The sequence below is a fragment of the Protopterus annectens genome, chromosome 11.part0, assembly GCF_019279795.1.
Source record: "Protopterus annectens isolate FY-2018-M chromosome 11.part0, PAN1.0, whole genome shotgun sequence".
Taxonomy (NCBI): Eukaryota; Metazoa; Chordata; order Ceratodontiformes; family Protopteridae; genus Protopterus; species Protopterus annectens.
In genome coordinates this window covers 483,539,151-483,560,667 of record NC_056745.1, presented here as the reverse complement: position 1 = coordinate 483,560,667, position 21,517 = coordinate 483,539,151, and the positions used below count along the sequence as shown (strand labels likewise).

The 21,517-nt window shown below is 44.7% G+C and overlaps 1 protein-coding gene across 4 annotated transcripts in view; it reads left to right on the top strand.

Moving 5' to 3' along the window:
* The window catches only part of CSRP2 (cysteine and glycine rich protein 2), an 881,805-nt gene that overhangs the window by 733,312 nt on the left and 126,976 nt on the right, over window positions 1-21,517 (top strand). For all 4 annotated transcript variants that reach the window (XM_044087983.1, XM_044087982.1, XM_044087984.1 and 1 more), the window contains exon 5: window positions 13,252-13,345. In XM_044087983.1, the coding sequence (XP_043943918.1) occupies window positions 13,252-13,345 (94 nt within the window). The remainder of the gene's footprint in view (window positions 1-13,251; window positions 13,346-21,517) is intronic.

Sequence of the window (21,517 nt, the reverse complement as noted above, 5' to 3'; positions counted from 1 at the left end):
CAGCTGCCCTCCCTCATGGTCCAGAGGAGAAGATGTCAAGCACTCCAGTCACCAGTAGAATAAGGGGACAGTGATAGTCCAGTGGGTGAGGACTCGATTCCCTCTGTCTCCATGTTTGACTGGGCAGAAGCCTGGGTTTTTCCCTCCCTCACCCCAATCATGGTGTCTCCCAACCATGTGTGCCCCTCACCGTCTCTGTCTCTTATCTTGTCTTATGTTTTAGCATTTGCTTCTTCACCTTCCTAACTTAACTGACCCAGAAATACCTATGTTCCTTACCCAGCATTTTTCTCTTACTGAATTAAAAGAAGAAAAACGGGCACCTGTACCTTGAAAAAAATATCATCCCATCATAGCTCTGCATTTCACACATGTGCCTTGACACACGTGATTTAGTCCAGTTGGCTATACAACATGATTACGTTGTCATCCCTCTCTAGAGGTGAAAGTCCAAGTTCAGCTAATATTCTGCACACATCAGTTTTTATTGTTAAAGAAACGGATGGCTATGGTTCTTACTTCCCTCCTGCACATTCCTATATTACTTTCCCTTTGTTCTCCCCCCCTGCTTGCTCCCCATTTCACCACTTCCCTAGCTACCCCATTTTAGCATCTATAATCTGGTCAAAAAATTAGAATCTCACAAGACGCACAGGTAGCAGAAAAAGCAGTGCAGCCCTTCACTTTTTGGTCTCTGTTTGAGCAGAGTTTGGCATTGCATACCAATGCTAAGTGACAGTGAGCGGCTCTTTAATGTTGCAGTTACCTCTACACAATCCTGTTTAACCCCGATGTTATATGCCAACATGCACAGCAGCACATGTACTATAAAGAATTAATGTCACTGCATTGTCAAACTGTTTATCTGGGCTCAAAAAGAAATGTGCCAATACATTTACACCTGCTGCCATGGAGTAAGATAAGCAGCAGGTATGCTTCATACACTCAGTACCATCTCTCAAAATTTTAGCAATGCATCTCACGTTTGCACACTGCTTAACTATACACAAACAGGGAAAATAATGGAAATGTATATCTTGCATGTGGAAACACTTTGCCAACCGTCACGCAAACCTGCTGCTGTGCTATGCAAAGTCAAATTTTGCATGTATCAGTGCTGTTACTGTCCATTTTACTCTTTATGCCATGAAACTATGTGTGGAAACTTAAACTGAACAATATATTGCATATTTACAATGCAGCCATGTGTCCCCCCCCCCCCCACTGCAATCTTGGTGTCTGCAGTACGTTTTCACAAATGTATCAACTACACTACGTAGATTAATATCAAATGTGTGATATGCAATGCATGTCAATCTGGTAACATGCAGAACTAGAAATTTCTTCACAGTTGAACATGCCTACACAACCGTCAACTGATCCTGGGAACTATTGGCCCATATGCCTAACCAGCTTTATCTGCAAGGCTGTGGAAAGATTCATCATGGACCTTATCCACAGGGACATAGGTGACCTTCAGCATTCTTGACCCGACCCATATTAATTTTGTCAAGGATAGAACTTGCTTATTAAACATAGTGTACTTCTTTGGTAATGTCCTCAAATCCCTGGATGAGAGAAAACAGGATATACCTCCTATCTTGATTTAGCCAAGTCCTTCGACACAATACCCCATTCAAGTATCGTAGAGAAACTCTTTCATCTGGGAATTAACCCATACATTTACTAGATAGATAGCCAACTGGCTCACCGACAGAACACTCACTGTCAAAGTTGGAGTTTCCAGTGGAGTACCACAAGGATCTGTGCTGGGCCCTCTATTGTCTGGAAACTATTTTTCTGAAGTCCAAGCAAAGGTAGATGGCCTGTGGCTTACCAAGTTTGCAGATGCCTGTGTACTGGGCGCAGTCATGTAGAGTCCCCCAACAGTGTTAACGTATTGCAGAAAAACCTCTCACAGACAAATGATTGGTTGCAAACTCATGGACTGAAACTTAATGCAAGACAATGGCTCATTGTCCCCTTTGCAAAAAAGTAGTCATGCTAATTATGTTGTATGTAACACCCTCTAAGCTCAAACTCCATGGTGCAAGACTTGGGAACACAGGTTGTTAGCAATCTAAACTTCAATGACAGAGTCCATAGTGGTAAGACACACATTATATATTGACCTCCTCATAACTAAGGACATCACATCCAAGACTACGGAGGTCATAGCTCCGCTGTACTCTAGCCTTATCAGACCACTAATTGAGTACAATGCTCCCTTCTGTATGTATCTCACAAGACACCTGCAGCAACTGGAGAGACCACAAAAGTTTCTGACCAAGAGAATGTAGGGCCTCCAAACATGACATACATGGAAAAAACGAAAACACTGTCAGTGTACTCTGTATCATACAGGCTGCTGAGAGGTGACCTGGGTCTGGCTTACTGAGCAGATGTTCTTCATCTCACATTGCTGCAGTCCTGACACTTGGGTAGTCCGCTGTCCACGGTCGGCCCGAATATCAAAGTATAAGGCTGACGTCGGTCATGGCGCATTTAACTGACGTCAGGACGTCAGGGTACAAATGCGCATGACCGGCGTCATATCCTCAGTCTTTTTTGCCGCATGGTCCGATGCAGAAGCAGCATTGCAAGTGCCGGTTGGCGTTCTGAGATTTTTCTATTTAGAAGTTTCAGACCGAGTTCAAAGTTGGCTAAGTACCCCGTTGGGGAATATTTTAGTTTTTTCTTGCCTCAGTCATTTACCGGATGTCAGAAAAGTTAATAATTGCGTTTCTTGTGGGAAACAGATACCGCATAGAGATTATCATACTTTGTGTATTCCTTGCTTAGGGCCTGAGCACGACGTTGTTGGCTGTCGCTCTTGTGCTAGATTTAATAAACGCACTATAAAGAGAAGGTTGGATTGTGCAAGGTTAGTCTTTGGGAAGCGGTGCAATTATAAAATCCCGTCGGATGCGCCGCCGCCCGCTCCTCCGAAGAAGCGCAAGGACAAGGCAGTTAAGCCTAGGCTAGAAGAACCGTCTGTACCGGACGCCGGTTCTTTAGAGGTGTCGGTGGAGCCGGTGGCTCCACCGGAGATTTCTTTGTGTTCCCAGAGTGAGACCTTATTATTGCAAGATGTGGCCTCTCAGGAGGCAAGTCAGGCTGAGGGGGCTTCTCAGGTTACTATACTCCCCTCCCTTCCTAAGGTGGCTAGGCCCTCTCCTTCTGTTTCTAAGGCTTCTCCCAGGAGCAGGCCAGGTTTAGCTTCAGTTGGTGTTACCCCTAGCTCTTCAGGTACTATGCCCAAGAAGCATATGCTTAAAATGGCAGAAGATTTGATTACTTTGATTAGGGGTTCTATGCCCCCTCCTGCTAAGAGACCTAGGATGGAGCCTGAGCTGGGGGGTTTTGAGCAAGCTTCAGATGTTTGAGTCTTCGGCTGAAGACTTACAGGAGTACTCTCCTTATTCTGATTCTGATGTGGATGATTCTACTCCTTCTGCTACTCCTCCTGAGGATTTTTCTTTTTCAGAAACTCTTCATTCCATGAGGGAGCATTTTAAGTGGGAGGGTCAGGACTTCTCTGATTCCAGGAAACGGCTTAGGGAATTTCTGTTTTTACCCCAGCATAGGCCTTTGGCTATACCTCCTGTTTTGGATGTAGTGGAAGATGTTTTTACAGAGGCTTCTCTTAATCCTGATTCTTTGCCTCCTGCTCCTGTTAAGCCGGATAGGTATTACAGGGTACCTGAAGTTCATAAGTATCTTTTTAAGAGTCCTAGGGCAGACCCAGAAACTGTTAGCCAGGGGCCTAAGGGTGTTAAGGCTTCTGTTGTTAAGAATCCGGTTCCTACAGACAAGGAGGCTAGGGCCTTGGATAGATGGGGAAAGAAAGTTTATACTTCTTCCACTCTTGCTATGAGGGCTCTGAATTCCAGTTTCACATGTTGAAATACCAAAACTATCTCCTTTCACAATTGAAGTCTAAGGTTGATGCTCTGGCAGTAGGTATTGATTGTAAAGAGTTGCAAGATTTAGTACATGTTTCTGAACAGGTTGGTAAGCATTCTTTGCAATGTGGTTTTGATGCTGTACAGGCCTCGTCTAGGGTGGCTGCCACTGGGACTGTTCTTCGCAGGCACGCCTGGCTGAGGGATCAGAATTTGTCTGAACATGTTAAAACAAGGATTTTAGATGCTCTTTTACAATCTGACGTGTTGTTTGGTCCTCCTGTTGAGACAGTCTTGAAGAAAATGGAAGACAAGGCTAAGTCTATGCAGACTGTTAAAGATTTTTTGCAGGTCCAGCCTCCAAAGTTTAGTAGAAATTGGCCTACTAAGGGGTGGACGTATCCTTCTTATGATTCCCAGTCTAGGGGTAGATCTAGACGTGGTAAGAGCAGAGCTCAGGGCTCTTTCAGGCCTAGGACAGGGAGTTCTCCTGCACAGGCTTCGGGTGAGGGCAGGGGTCAGTCCTTTCGTAAGCAGACCCAATGACCTACCTTTTCAGCTGCCAGAGCCTGCTCGTCTGGCAGCACCTTTGGGAGGAAGGTTGGCACTTTTCAAAGAAAATTGGAGTTTAATTACCCAGGACAGATGGGTATTGGATATCATACGCCACGGCTACAGGTTTTATTTCCATACCTTGCCCCCTTTCAAAGGCATGCCAGACATTCCTCCTCAACAAAGAATAGAGGCTCACAAACAGGTTTCTCTGTTGCTCCAATTATTCTCGCCTGTTCCTAGTACCAAAGAAGGGGAACACGTGGAGACCAATTTTGGATTTATCTATCCTCAACACTTATCTGGACATTCCCAAGTTCAAAATGTTGACGTTGCAGCAGCTTTTACCTCTGCTGGGCAAAGATCATTGGATGGTAACTTTGGATCTCAAGGAGGCTTACCTTCATGTTCCTATCAGACTCAGTTGCAGAAAGTATCTGCGTTTTTGAACTGGGACTTCTCACTATCAGTTCTCTGCATTGCCCTTTGGCTTATCTACTGCGCCCAGAGTGTTCACGAAAGTTCTGGCTCCAGTGATAGCTTTCTTCAGACTAAAAGGAATACAGATCTATCCTTATTTGGACGACTGCCTAATTCTGGCTCAAGGAAGGGAAGAGCTTCTTCATCATTTGGAATATGTGATAGCAGTGCTAAGATGCCTAGGGTATTCTGTGAACGAAATAAAGTCCAGTCTAGTACCCTCTCAAGACATGTGCTTTCTGGGTGTGAGACTGAATACAGCAGCCCAGATGGCCTTTTTAACCCCGGACAAACAAAAGAGTCTATCCCTTTACTTCCATCAACTATCTCATCAGTCCGGGCTGACTGCAAGGACAGTCCTTCAAGCCTTAGGGTTCATGGCATCTTGTATTCTGGTGCTTCCCAATGCCAAACTGCATATGAGGAAGCTACAATGGTATCTCAAAACTGTATGGACACAGCACTGCCAGGATCTGGACACTGTCATTCAAATAATACCTTGCATTCAGAAGGAATTTTTGTGGTGGGCTCAGGAATGTCACCTAAACAAGGGACTCTCTGTGACCCGGCCAGAGGCAAGTCAGATTTTAACGACAGATGCCTCGGACAAAGCTTGGGGAGCTCATCTAAATGGAAAGTGGATACAAAACAAGCAGCCTGTCAGACTACAACATCTACATATCAACATGAAGGAGATGTTAGCAGTCCAGTTTGCATTAATAGCTTTCAAGGAATTCCTTCTTCCAGGACAGGTGTTGATTCTAACAGACAACACAACTGTCATGTGGTACATCAACAAGCAAGGGGGAACGCATTCTTATCCTCTATGCAGGCAAGCAATGATTTTGTGGGAGACTGCTCTCAGTTTACAGCTCAATCTTCAGGCAAGGTTTCTGCCAGGAGCACAGAACTCCTTAGCAGATGTGTTGAGCAGACGAATTATGGATCCCCACGAGTGGAAATTGGATCCTCATGTATTTCAGAAATTGACAGTGTCATGGGGAACTCCAGACATAGATCTGTTCGCTTCTCCACTAAACCATCAGCTGCCAAAGTTTTGCACAAAAAGGTTTCATCCCACAGCTTGGAGAGTGGATGCTCTTTCTTTCAATTGGAGCAATCTTCATGTGTATGCCTTTCCACCTCTGCCTCTCCTCCCAAAGGTACTTCTGAAGGTCAGACAGGACAAGCCAAGGATGATTTTAATAGCTCCAGATTGGCCTCGACAGCACTGGTACCCATTACTAAGAAGTCTAGTACGGAAGCCTCCATGGCCTTTGCCTTCGATTCCACACCTGTTGTCACAGGAGGACAGTCATTTGCTCAATGTCAAGCTTCACTCTCTGCACCTAACAGCCTGGCATATTCTGTTTTGAACCATAATGGGCCTCCACTTCCTCAGCAAGTTTTGAATGTTATTTTGGAAGCTAGAAGGCCTAGTACAAGGAAAGTGTACGCTGATAAATGGAAGAGATTTTTATTTTGGAGTGCAGCAAAGATTTTGATGTTTCTGAGCCTAATTTGTGTGTGGCTCTTCAATATCTTACTGAGTTACTAGACAAAGGTTTGTCTTTCTCTTCTATTAAAGTTCATGCTGCAGCAATTTCAGCTCACTATGATTGCGACCGCCATTGTTTTCTCATCCTTTGTTCAAGCAATTTCTTAGAGGGGCAAAGAATATAAGACCCCCACGAAGAGCTCCTACTCCTGCTTGGGATCTCAATTTTGTGTTGGAGAAACTCACTCTACAACCTTTTGAGCCTGCAGCTACTGCTGAGTTGAAATATTTATCATGGAAGACTGCTTTTTTGTTGGCCATTACCTCTGCAAGAAGGGTTTCTGAATTACAGGCCCTTATGGCAGTTGAGCCTTTCTTGATTTTCCATAAGGATAGGTTATCATTACGTACTAATCCTTCCTTTATGCCTAAGGTGGTTTCTAGTGTGGCTTTAAACCAGACTATTCATTTGCCTACTTTTTATGCAAATCCCCAAAATAAGGGGGAAAAGATTTTGCACACTTTGGATGTACACAGGCAGTTGCGTTATTATTTGGACAGAACTAAAGGGTTCAGGCAGTCTCAGCAGTTGTTTGTTTCTTTTGCTTTGAGTTCTCAGGGCAAGCCTGTGTCAAAACAAACTATTTCTAAGTGGATTGGGTTTTGCATTGCTTTCTGTTATTCCCATCATGGCAAGGAGGTTCCAGCTGGGATTAGGCCTCATTCCACTAGGGCTACTGCCACTTCAACAGCTTTTTTGAGGGGAGTGGACCAAGGATATTTTGGAGGCAGCTACTTGGAGTTCTGTGCATACTTTCTCTAAGCATTATCACCTGCCACTTTACTCTAAGTCCAGGGCTGGTTTTGCCACTGCGGTTTTGCAGGGCATTTTGGCAGCTCCTGCTTCCTTATAGTTAGCCATCCTCCCTTACCTCTGCTTTGGGATTCTACCCAAGTGTCAGGACTGCAGCAATGTGAGATGAAGAACATAGTACAGTTTTGTACCTACCATAAATGTAGATGTTCGAAGATCCACATTGCTGCAGTCCAATTTACCCTCCCTCCTTCCCCTCTGTAGTTGGAGGTGGTTGTGTGGGTTGGGTTGTACATATTGTGTATATTGTATATGTATTGTACATATAGTTAGTGCAAGGGTGGTTGGTTATTTGTTTGCTGTCTTTTGGTTTTGACCTTTGTTTTTAAGGTCTTCTGACATCTGGGGCAAGAAAAGACTGAGGATATGACGCCGGTCATGCGCATTTGTACCCTGACGTCCTGACGTCAGTTAAATGCGCCATGACCGACGTCAGCCTTATACTTTGATATTCGGGCCGACCGTGGACAGCGGACTACCCAAGTGTCAGGACTGCAGCAATGTGGATCTTCGAACATCTACATTTATGGTAGGTACAAAACTGTACTTTTCATCCCCTGCCCTAATGTAAATGCTGGACATTCGCAAATCAAACTGACAAGAATAGCTTGCTCTGTAGATCTCAACCTTACCTGTGACATAAACAGAACATTCTGGAGAGACAGATAACATCTCCCAGCAATTGCCGATCCTCTGTATTAGGGTCCCACTGCATGTGAAGCAGTGCTCCTCAATGACCATATACAAGCACAAATTTGACAACTAGATAGGTGATCATAAATTCACCCCAGGGTTGGCAGCTGTGTCCCTCATGGACAGGGGAAGACTGTGCTGATCACAAAATCTCTCTGCTAACAACGAACATCTAACTATGCTCTATAAGGGTACTTGGGTTTTTACACAGCTAGGCTTGTAAAGGCCCTAGTGCTATTAGCCTAGTAACCTTCTAGCAACCTATGAAGCTATGAACTTATGCAGGCCTTCCATCATCTTCTCTCCTACATCCAGTGCTGATGTCATCCACTGTAAGTTGTCCTGTAGCCTTGTAAAAATCAGACCTGTGTTATGGTGCTTCAGTAAATTACTGAGTTCTGTAGTGTGTGTACTTAAGTAGGTAGGGGTTCTGTTCTCACAGCAGTCAACTGTGTGTGTGTGTGTTTGTGTGTGTGTGTGTGTGTGTGTGTGTGTGTGTGTGTGTGTGTGTGTGTGTGTGTGTGTGTGTGTGTGTGTGTGTGTGTAGCCAGAAGAGCTGAAGTGTGTATTCTACAGTTACCGCTTCAATCCCATGGATTGACAGTATTTTGATACATCCACATGCCTACGCAGCCATTTTGTGCAGGCTTATCAACATTTTCTTTCCTACATCTAGTGCTGATGTCATCCACTATAAGTTGGCCTGCAGCTGTGTAAAAAGACCTGCGTCGTGGAGCTTGCATAAATTACTGAGTTCTGTAGTCTGTGTACTTAGGGGTTGTATTCTCACTGCAGTCGACTGGTGTGTGTGTGTGTGTGTGTGTGTGTGTGTGTGTGTGTGTGTGTGTGTGTGTGTGTGCACTTGCTTGACATTGCAGAGATCTTTTTACACCAGCATATGGGACACTGTTAATGCTATGTTCTCCTCTGGTTTCATCCGCTATAAAGTGTTGTCTGAGACACTGCAAGTCAGACTTCTGGTGCTTGCCTTAAATACAGAGTTTGGTAGTCTGTGTACTTGGGTAGGGGTTCTGTTCTAACTGCAGTGGTGTTTTTGTGTGTTTGTTTTTGTGTGTGTATGTGTGTGCGCACGTGTGTGTTCATAGGTTCATAGGATGATACTAGGCTATTGGCCCGGAGGCCCTTTTAAACCTAGCCAAGAATTTTGCCCATGTTCCAACAAAGTGAGCAGCTGTTTCTCCTGTCCAGCAGGGACACAGGTGGGATCCCTGGGGTGTATTTTCTGTTTCCCATCCAGTCGTCCAGGTTCCTCTTAGAGGGCTAGTGAGGCACTATACTTGACATGGAGAGGGAGTCTATTCCCTTGTGTGTGTGTGTGTGTGTGTGTGTGTGTGTGTGTGTGTGTGTGTGTGTGTGTGTGTGTGTGTGTGTGTGTGTGCACTTGCTTGATATTACAGAGAGCCTTTTACACCAGCATGAGGGACACTGCTATTACCATATTCTCCTCACCAGACACTGCTGCTGTCATTAGCTGTATCTGATTCATGGATGTGCACTATTCCTACCAGGGCAGGATCAGAGACTTGCCTGGAGGCCAGGCAGAAGTCAACTCATCCTATAAGATACAGATTACAGTGACATGGCTTTCAGTCTGTCTGCATACATCATGACATGATTTGTGGACCCTGTGTTTTCTTGGTGAGCAACCCCTGTGGTCTTTCCAGCTGCTGCATGCATCTGGTGAGGTACAAGCAAAAGAGCATTATAATAGTGTTCTAATGAGGTTCGAGTACAGTGCTGTAGTATAATCCTCAGATTTGAATACAATGGCAAGACGTATGATGTGCACAACATAGGCTTTCAATACCATAGTGGACACTTGGTGGTTGAAGTTCATATTGCTACGTATTTGTGTTCCCAGTGTTTTTATCAGTGAGTTTCGCATAGCGGGACTGTTATCCATCCTGTAATTAGCAGGGAATTCCACTTTGCAGAAGGACAAAATAAAGGCACATTTTTGCATTTATTTGTAGACAGTGGGGCTGTGTCACCAAACATTTGTCTGTTAGCCCCTACTGTAATATGTTATTATCTTAGGTGGACTCAATGATTGCACCCAGTATGCTAGAATCAGCAAATTTGGTAAGCCAAAGGCAGTATACTTTAACCTGAACTGTCAAGAAATAAATTCCAAACTGTCGAGAAATAGATTCCAAACAATAAAGGGCCAAACACAGATCCCTGGGGAGTACGCCAGTGGTGACAGCTCTACTGGTACAGGTTGATTCATCAACTTTCATAGTATGTGTTATGTCAGTGAGCCAGTTAGTTACCCATCTAGTGATATAAGGTTTAATCCCTAGCTGGGAGAATTTCTCAGTGATACCTGCATGGAGGATTGTGTTCAAACCCTAGGCCAGATCAGGATAGCCAGTATGCACTGTCTTACCTTCATCCAGGCCTGTCACACAGAAACAATGGACTGTGACAACATCACAGATCTGTCACATGACATCACATACACCTTCCTGACACGGTTGAATACACATTTCAACACATCTTTCACATAGACTGTGTTCCTGTATTGGTTGTGTACATTAATATGCATCCATCTGAGTTGGGGGGACAGCACCCGATGCATAGATGTATAGACACGTCCTGACTCTCCTCATCTGTGAGGTAGAGCGACTTGTCATCATGGACCTTTTCTAAATGGACAGTAGTAATATCCTGATTGTATGCAACAGACCTGCGTGAGTTAATGCTACATCATGTCTGTTACATCTGTTAGATGTCATCAAAGAGGTCATCAGAGGCATGCAACACAGTCATCCTTTTGAACTTGACATGCCCAAGGCATTTGGCACAAATCCACGCAGGCATTCACTCAGTACTATCAGATGTGACCATAAACATCTATATTACCAAGTGGGTTGACTACTGTATCGCATATGTGGCATGTAAAAATATGTTGAAATGTGTGAAGTGACCCATATTTCGGGTCCAGTGATCAGGTCAGCACATCAGGGCTGTCTGCTAGACCCTTTCCTGTCCATTATTTAAGTGACAGATGTCACAGATGACATATACATCCTGTGTCCAAACAGCTGTCTGAAAGAGTACAGATTGTGGGCAGTCATTGACTCCAACTGTGATATTAGTATAATACATACAGTATCAACACACACCAAAGATTGCTGCCACAGCCATGACAACACTTGCAAAGACACAAAAACATGAGGGGGGATTTGTTACATCAGGAGAACACACACAACCCAAGTATAATGTAGACGTCACACCCTATGGTCAGAACAGTAGGTGTGTGACCTGTGTCCTGGGGTAGATGGTAAGTGGAATATCCACAAGCATGTGGTTACAGTGCTGACTACTGCTTGTATGAAACACAACTGCTGAGTATGTTACACCAGATGCATGTGTTCTACCTCTGGTGATGCACGCAGTACATATATAGCTGTTTAACAACATTAATGGCAGGGGTAACATTTGTGACAGTGCAGATTGTGTGATATATATCTGCCATGCACACCAGTCAACTAACCTGTTTTGATTATAATGTCGCAAACATTTATAGCAGTGTCCCTTCTAACACCTCCAGTAAATGTTAGTTCACAGACAGTGTGTGTGATGACCCTCGTAAATTGAGGACATGTCATAATAGTTGTACAAGTGTATTTGTGCAGAATCATCTGTGATCACTCTAAGTCACTTGTGTCAGAGACATGGGACTACTGGTGGCATTATTCTGATTGTCCGTGATTGTGCTTGCTTCTTTTAATGTTGTCCTTGAGCCTTTGCCTATGTCACACTTGCTAGAGACCTCTGCTGAGATTACACTCCTATTCAGGCAAATCAGTTTGTACAGCTTCACAATATGCACCCTATCCCAATTGTATATGTATGTCGCATCCCTGATAGATGTCCTCTGCATTGTTCATGTAAAGATGCTTATCTCGCACAGACATCTTCCCCATTATTATGTCACCTTGTGTGACAGTCACATAATACACATTTTCACTGTGCAGTCCCTACTGTACCACATTGATATGTGATTGGTGTTGCTGCTACAACTGTGTTCAGTTGACATGCTCTCATCTGCTGTACTGTAGATTGGTTCACCTGTCATCTTCCCCTCTGTTCATTCCTACAGAGCATTTGTGTGTCCCTATTCAATACACACACACACATGCTTCCCCCGAGTGTTTATTTTACACGAGAGTCCATGTACCCTTACATATCATTTATACAGCTTTGGTGCAGAATACCAGGAATGTGATATCACAATACTCTGCACTGTCCTGTACTGTGTTTGGACCATATACATAACTATCATATCTCTCCACTGTCTAGATTTTCGCAGAATGTCCGGATTTTTGCCTTGTATATTTTTTGGTGTGTTCCTTATAAAACCTGCGTTTTTTTGCCACATCACTGGGATGATCTCAGGATGGATGTCTTGCAGTAATTATGTACATTTCAGTGTCAGACTTCAAATCCTTCAGAAAATGTATCTTCACACAAACCCCTTGTTATTCTAGCACAATTCTAAGTTTAAAAGATCACATATGTAAAATCTGTCCCTATTTCTGTGTCATTGCCCCCCATTATGTTGTGCTTTGTCCAGATTTTTTGCACTAAGAGATTGAGAGCTATGAGAAATATATGTTAAGTCTGGGTGATCATTGTGGCATTCTGCTCAAACTCGCAAGTCTACTGTGCTGTGAATTGAACAGGTTTGCTATCTGTGTTGCATTACATGGTTTCCTGAAACCATGCTTATACATTTAAATGTGGTGCGCAGCATAAATATGCAGTTGGCGCTGCTGCTCACCGCTCATCATTGCACACACACATGTAAACTCCATGTAGGCTTCGTGCGAAGCCTACATGGAGTTTACTGAATCCCAGGGCAAAACTTTTGTCAAAAAAAAATCAAGAGGAGAAAGAGACTGCATCACTGTTTCTTTAAAACTTTGATTGTAGATTTTGTGTGGGTTAGTAACACACTGGAAATCAGAATACTCCACTGACTTGTATAGTTTATTTCCAAGCACCTTCTAGTCACGTTTACCATATCCTTTTCTCCCTAAAGGCTTGCTGAGCTTTTATGTTCCAGTGCTGCACAACAGTAATGACACAGGCCATTTACTTGTTACATGTTGCAGAAAACTAACTCCAGTTCTGTATTGCTGAGTTTTTTTGTTTGTTTTGTTTTTTGAACCTTGCAATTTGCATCATTTAATAAAATTTATTTTCTTTTTGAATTTCAGCCATGGCACAAAACTTGCTTTAGATGTGCAAAATGTGGGAAAAGCTTAGAATCTACAACTCTTACTGAAAAAGATGGCGAGATCTACTGTAAAGGTAGGCTTCATGTGATTTCAAATATTCCGTTGTTTATGTGGATATTTTGGAAAGTGTGGTTAGCTGCAGGACCATAACTCTCAATCATACTGAATTCTTCGGTATTTGACGGTTTCAAGGGCAAAATAATGGGGTGCCACGAATTCACGAGTGGCCCCTTTAATTCCCGATTTATTTTTGTATTGCAACTTTAAATTTGTGCTGACGCCATCACACATCTCCAGCCTACAGGGCCTGCCTGATGACATCAGCTACTGCCTGTTGGAATTTATTTTAAACTGTTTTGGAGGGAGGGAAATGGGGAATGGCAGCTGTGTACAAGTTTTGCAGAGCACCCAACCACCCACATGTCTGCCTCAGCCTGCAGGTAAGAAACAAGTATTTTTATCAGATCAGATAAGCTCGCCGTTTTGTTATTGTAAGTGCACTCTGTTCTTGCCTACTCTTATCAGATACGCTGCCGGCCCATTTTGTTAATGGTTATTGTAATATTGAAAGTGCATTCACTCCTGCTTACTAGTTGTATTTGAAGGTGCTTACTCTTATCAGATATGCTGCCAGCCCATTTTGTTAATGGTTATTGTAAGTGCATTCACTTCTGCTTACTTTTATCAGATATGCTGCTGGCCCGTTTTGTTAACAGCATTGCTTTTAAGGTGCAGTTATGTAGGGAGTTTGGTTTGGAGACTTTAGTTGTATAAGTGCACTCTTGCTGCTGCTTATTAGTTGTATTTAAAGGTCCTTACTCAATTTGCTGCCCAGCTTTTGTTAACAGCATTGCTTGTGTGTGTGTGTGTGTGTGTGTGTGTGTGTGTGTGTGTGTGTGTGTGTGTGTGTGTGTGTGTGAAAATCTGTGATTTTCTGGATTTTTGTGGCAAATCAGTGAGGATTGAATTCACTAAATAATGACAGGCATTTGAATTTCAGACTTCATATTCTTCAGAAAATACATGGTATCACAAAATTGTTTATTCTAGCAATTTTCTAAGTTTATAAGATCAATATTTGAAATTGTCCCTACTTTTCGGGCTGTATTCCCCCATTATTGGCTTTGTCCAGGTTTTTTTGTGCTAAGAGGTTGACGGCTATGGTGAGAACTGAATTTACTAAATGATAGCCATTTAAGTTTCAGGCTTTCTATCTTTTAGGAAACACATGGTGGTAACACAACATTTTATTCTAGCAACTTTCCAAGATTACACAAGTTATGTTTAAAATGTGTCCCTGTTTTATGGGCTTTTTTCCCCCCGATAAATGTTGGTTTTTCCAGATTTCTTGTGCTGCAAAGTTGAGAGAGACAGTTGAGTGTCTTCTGGATTTTACAAGGAGCTGAGAGCTTCAGGGTAAGTGAAGTTTAGTGCTGCTTATGCCAAGTCTGCTTGCATTGTTAGTAGCACAACAGGTAGAATACTTGCTTTTGATGCAGAAGACTGTGGGTTCTAATCCCACAGTATGTAGATGCATTGCTGATACTGTGTTGAACTTTTAAAGGGGGTGGATGCTGCAGTTCTGAGAATGTCCTCTTTGGCGGCGATAACTAGTAACTGAACCTGTTATCAATTTGTCATCCATTCCCTATTGCAGTATTACTAGCTTATCATTTTTTTTTTAATTTAACATAGGCAATTTATTCTTCAAGGGCAACAGGCACTTTATTTGTAGATTAAACAATGAAATATAAAGTTGTTTGCTAGCAGCAATCTCTTCATTAGTTACAGATCTCTTTAATGTGGAATTATTTAGATGACTTTTACTTCTGCAGACTGATACTGGTGGATTGTAGAAGTTTGAGTAGACTTTTATGATGGAAATGTTCTGAATTGGGGAGTTTTGTCATTGGTTTATGCATTTTGTTTCATTGCATACTAGAAAAATGTTCAAAACAATAAATTTAAAACACGCTCTAACAACTGTACTGTATTATACTAGGAATATAATTTAATACAGTCAGGAAGGTGTATCAAAGAACACATGATGTATGTTTCGTGTGCAAGGTGCCTATGATTTGAAAACAGCCCAAAGGTAATCTTTATCCGCCACTGGCCAGATGCATTTTCTTTGAACGTGGGTTTCAGTGCTGTTTCAACGAATGTGAGTTTCAAGGGCAGAGAAGTTTTAATGCTAAGTCTTTGTGAGACTGCATTGCTTTGTTTAGCAGATGTCTATTAGTGTTTATGCTGTAAAATAAGTTTTAAACGGAATCCAAATCATTGTAGAGGTAAAGCAGTATGCACACTACAGTGTTTATGGTAAATGGGGTGAAATAGCCAAGTAATGGGACATTGCAATGGCTGCAGGGGGGAGGGCTGTGTATGGGGGGGCCCCATTCAACCATGATTTTGTGAGGGGGAAGGGCAGCAAACTGACACCCCCGGGCAGCACACACTGTAGCTATGCCACTTATCAGTAGGCCATTGTAAATGACTTTTGGAGGTCCTAGCAAACTATAATATTCTTTCGATAAGATTAGAATATTGCCTGCGATTAAATGCCCTACTTTTACCTTAAAACCCACATACTGCAAGTTACCAAAAACAAAATCCTGAGGTTCATCATCTTCTTCCTTCCCAGTGAACATCATTGCTACACATTAAAAATGGTCACCATTTATACAGGGTCTGGGGCTATATTTTCGTTGTCTATTCTCAGTTTGCATTTGAAAGTCTCTGTCCCACAATTCCACTGGAGTGGGTGATGTTACATAATTATGTATGCACATTTTATGTTAATCAGTGTACAGATTTGTACCTCTTTTTCATGGGCCTCTGTCCAGATTTTTGATGTTTCCAGTTTGAGAGGTATGTGCAGGACTGGTTGTTAGCTTTTAGCAGACTTTCTGGCAGAATCTCACCTGTTTCTGAATACTCCTACTTTTTGATGCTGCAGTGATGCACTGTAATACAGTTTCCAGTTTTAGCAATATGCTCTGTTTCTAGCAATATCAAATTTTAGAGTTATGCAGTGTTTTAACAGCTTCTGATAATGAATTCGGCACTTCTAAAATTTAGGATTACAGTTTGTGCCAAAATGAAGTAAACTACTACCTTTAATTTTCATGCAGAGGTAAAACATTTATTTAAATGATCAGTACAAGAGCGAGAGTACTGGCTTTGGAAGAAGGCTTGTTTATTTACAAAAGGGTAGAGCAGTATGCATCTGTAAAAGTGATTTTTTTTAAATGTGCATTCATTCACAGGGCAAAATGCAAGGTTCCTTTTCAAAATAGTAAATTGAAATGAGTGACCTGGACAAGGTGACCACGCAAGTGATTTCTCTGGCTGTGGTAATTCTTTGTATCTGACAGGAGTGGGCCATCTCATCCTAAATAATCTTTAGGGTTAATGTCAATGGCATCATGACTGCTCATTACTAAAGACTGCTGACTGAGAAGAATTTTCCCCTACTGCTATAATGCAACTACATACTCCTTTCATCAATTCTTTGTTGCCACACAATGCTAAAAAGTCCGATGTTAAGTTGTCAATCTCGCCTTCATTCTTGCTGGATGGGTTCGGAGCCGATCCTCTGCTCCGACTCGGCACTTGCTTTAGCTCGAGAACTCCTTTTACCAGCTCGAGGCAACCCTATATCCCATGATGCAAGGCGGAACTACCTTAGATCTCGTTTGCCGCTTAGCGAAAGAGGTCTCCTTTGCCAGCTGAGGTAAGTTTTTCTTTGTAAAATAAGAAAAAGAGTAGTTAGGGGTTTATTTTTCCCTTTTAGTGTCAGTTTAGTCTGTAGTTAGTTACAGCCCACCCTATTCCCTTGTTTTCAAACTTTTTTATAATCTTTAGTCTAAAGTTTTTTAGTCAGGCCTACTTCCCCATTGGTTATTCCCTTCCTGTGTGTTTGTGTAAGGGATTAATTTGTGTGTTTGTTGGGATTGTTTGTGTTTCCATCCTCCTAGGATGTCAAAGGAAGGCAAGGTCACAGGCTTCAAGAAGTGTGACCAGTGCTGTCAGAAAATGTCTCTGACAGACGGTCACACATCTTGTGTTTATTGCCTGGGGCCTTTGCACCTGCAGGACTCCTGTGCTTTATGTCATGCTTTTAGCCAGAGAGTCCTGCAGGAAAGGAGGAATAAACTCATCCTCCGAGGCTTACTTAAGCCAGAAGGTTCTCCTCCTAAATTAGGGTCAGGAAAACCTTCTAAACCACCGAAGGCTCAGACTACAGTGTCCAAGCCTCCTCCGGTGGCTCCGGCTCTGTCGGAGCCGACATCGGCTCCGGCTGGAGCCAATACATCTGCTGTTCGAGTAGTGGGTTCGGCGCCGACCGGCTCCGATACCCTGACTACTGTGGCCTTGTCGGCTCCGGCTGGAGCCGACACTTTATCCAGCATCGGAGCTGAGATATCCTCGGCTCCATCTGGGGTTCAAGGGACTTCGGTTCCGATGGCTTCGACCCGTAAGAGATCCCGGTCCCCTTCTATACTGAGTATCCACTCGGCTCCGGGGTCTCCTCTTTTGTCGGAGCGGAGCCATCGGAGCCGATCTTCGAGATCTTCCAGGCTGTCTGACCACGATTTAGAGAGGGTGGTAAGCAGGCTGTTGAAGTCTCAGGCACTGGCCCAAATGCTCCATAGCCCGTCTCAACAGACTTCGGCTTTAGCCCCAATCCTTGAACTTCCTCCTCCGACTCCACACCGCAGTTCGAGCCGGAGCTTCGGGACAGCGACTGTTTCGATGCCGGAGCCAATACATCCTTCGGCTCCGCTGCCCTCGGCTCCGATCTCCTCCTTGAGACCTTCCTTGGAGGGATCCGGTCGCCAGGTTTCCACTGTCTGCTCCGAGGGGCTAGTGGCATCGGACCCTTGTCCGACCCCGCTCTCCCTCTCGGGCTTCGCTTTGGTAAGCTCGGCGCCGACATCGGCCTCGAGCCTTCTCTCTTTGGAGCCGGCCATTCCTGTTTCTTCGAGCGGGTGTGTTCTGGCCTCCCGGGGAGGGGAGCCTTTGAGGTGATGAGGAGTGTCCTGGCCTCTGAGCCTGGTCAACGGTCCATCCCTCTAGCTCCTCCCTCTTCAGTGCCTGCAGATGCCTCTTGCCAACCTCTTGCTCTCAGGCCCAGGGATCCATCGCCCCAGGTTTCCCCACTGGGAATTTCCTCCTCTTCCGAGGTTTCTCCTGATCCTGCAGGGGACCCCTCGGAAGAGGACGGTAAGAGGAAACACACAGACTCCTGAGTCTACTACATCTGATACCGACTTAGATGAGTCGGAGGGTTCCCCACGGTCCCCTCTGAGGATGTCTCTTTTCAGACATCCTTGAGCTCCTCAAACAGAGGGGAATTGGCCCTCCATTGACCCTCCGAGGATGAGTCGGTATACCTGGAGGCTTTTGGATCCCGACCTCCACCTCCTGGGTGTCTCCGCCTTCGACCCACTCATGCAGGTAGTGGCTCGTAAGGCGTGCTCCAGATTCTGTGGAACCTGTCCCCAGAAGACCATCCAAATTCATTACGCCCCTTCGGACAAACAGTTCCTTTCCAAGGGTGTTCCGTGGATGCTATGGTGGTGGCGGCTGCCACTAAGAAGGAATTGGCGGATCCTTCAGTACCTGTCCATCCTCCTAATAAGGACTCTAGGACCATGGACAGGTATGGAAAGCGGATGTTTTCTTCAGCGACCTTTGCTATGCTCGCTGAATTATCTTTGTCACTTCACCAGGCTTCAACGAGATGTTCTCAAGGAACTGGGAGAAGTAGCCCAGGATCCTTCTGCTGCTGGGGCTCAGGAAAAGATTGCCTCGCAGCTTGCTATCCTGAATTCCATATCTAACTCCTCCATGCGGCTCATATCCTATGCGGCCGATGGAGCGAGCAGGGCCGCAGGCACAGGAGTTGCTCTTAGACGCCAAGCCTGGATGCGGCTTTGTAATTTTATGGACCCCTTTAAGGCCCTTCACTAATACCCCCTTTGATGGTTCGGCTTTGTTCGGACCTCAGGTGAAGGATACCTTGACCAGGTGTGAGCAGGACGGTAAAACTCTTTCTGCCATGGAGTCCAGTTTTCCACTCCTTCTAGACCATACCCCAAGGGTCAGAAGGGGGGGAAGATGTGGTTCCGTAAAGCCCAAGGAGCTACACCGGACACACGTGGTCAGTTTACCCCCAGAGGCAGAGGGGGTAACAATAATAGATGCCGCCCTAGAGGCAGGGGGGGTCCTCAGAACCAGGGCAACAGGGAGTCTCTTCCTGAGAAGCCCTTTTAGCATCCCTGAGGTGTTGCCCGACTGTCCACCCTTGGAGGCAGACGGGGGAAGGATTTCGCTGTACCCAGTAGCCTGGCAATCCCTATCTCAAGAGATGTGGGTACAGTCGATTATATCCGAGGGTTACAAAATCCCTTCAAAGGTTTCCTGCACCTCTTCAATCCCTTCCAGACATCTCACCCGGTCAAAGGGATTTGGCAGAACAGGAGGTTTCAAAGCTCCTAGAAAAAGAGCCGCCCAGACTGTGCCAGCAGACCAGGTAGGATCCGCGCTACTCCAGATTCTTTTTGGTCCCCAAAAGGACGGGAGATTGAAGACCAATATTAGACCTGAGCAATCTGAACAGATTTGTCAAGAAGGCAAGATTCCGGATGGTCACGCTTCAGTCCATTCTGCCCTTTCTGGTCAAGGACAACTGGATGTGCTCTATAGACCTTCAGGATGCGTACTATCACATAAAGATTCACAGACGCTCCAGAAGGTTTCTCCGCTTCGCTAGGGACCAGTCATTACCAATTCAGAGCCCTGCCCTTTGGCCTCACTTCAGCCCCCAGAGTGTTTACCAAATGCATGGCAGTGGTCACAGCTCATCTGAGACGTCGAGGATTCCAGGTGTTTCCCTATTTGGACGACTGGCTCCTCTCCGCCACCACCAAGTGTCAGCTTCTTCAGTCCAGAGACTACACTCTACAGCTTTGCAGGAGTTTGGGAATTTCAGTAAACTTCAAAAAATCTTCTCTGCTGCCTTGCCAATCTATCACCTTTATAGGTGCAGAGTTAAACACCGCCAAAATGTTAGCCAGACTAACAGATCAAAGAATTCTGGACATCCAAAAATTTGTTCGGCTTCTTTTGCAAAGCAACAAGATCAAAGCCAGATTTATACTGAAGGTTCTAGGTCTTATGGCTGCGGCCATTGTTCTTCTACCACTGGCTCGCTTCCACATGCGTCTTCTGCAGTGGATGCTATTCACGCAGTGGTCGTACCACAGTCTCCCGATGAAGCACGAAATCTTGGTAACACAGTCGTGCCGAGCTCATCTGAACTGGTGGATATCTTCCCCTCTTCTTCATCAGGGCCGACCCTTTATTCCCTCCTCCAGTTGCCACAGTCACTACGGATGCCTCTCTGATCGGGTGGGGGCATTATCAGGGCAGGATGGTCCACGGACGTGGCAACCCATAGAATACCATCTGCACATAAATGTCCTGGAGATGAGAGCAGTGCTTTTAACGTTGCAAGCCCTCAACGACTTTCTTCCCACAGGGACTATTGCAGTACAGACGGACAACATGTCCGTAGTCTGGTACATCAACAAGCAGGGCGGGACCAGGTCCTATCCGTTATGTCGAGAAGCTCTCAGACTTTGGCAGTGGGCGATCTCTTCTCAGCGGTTTCTGATAGCAACGCACATCCCCGGCAGGTCCAACCAATTAGCGGACAGGCTGAGCAGATCCATTCTGATGCCTCACGAGTGGTCTCTCAATCAATCTGTAGTGGATCAGATTTTTCTGAAGTGGGGCACTCCTTGTTGCGATCTTTTTGCTACTCCTCAAAACAACAAGTGCCCCGATTTCTTCACTCTCTTTCCCCTTCCAGGCCAACCTCTGAGAGACTCTCTAACCCAGGATTGGCCCCGGGGACTTCTGTACGCTTTTCCTCCTTTTCCCTTGATTCCACAAGTCATTCAGAAAGCCACCGTTTTGAGAGCCAAGTTGATCCTCATTGCCCCATATTGGCCTCGACAAATTTGGTTTCCATCTCTGCATCGTCACCTTCTGGTGCAGCCCTGGCATCTGGACCCAGTTCCGGATCTCTTGATCCACCAATCGGGTCAGCAGCACCGGGCCATTCATTCTCTCAACCTCACTGCTTGGTTGCTCCACTTCCTACCCTAGCCAGGCTACCGATGATTTCTGACTCAGTCAGAGACATTTTAGTCTCTTCCTTGAAGTCGTCCAC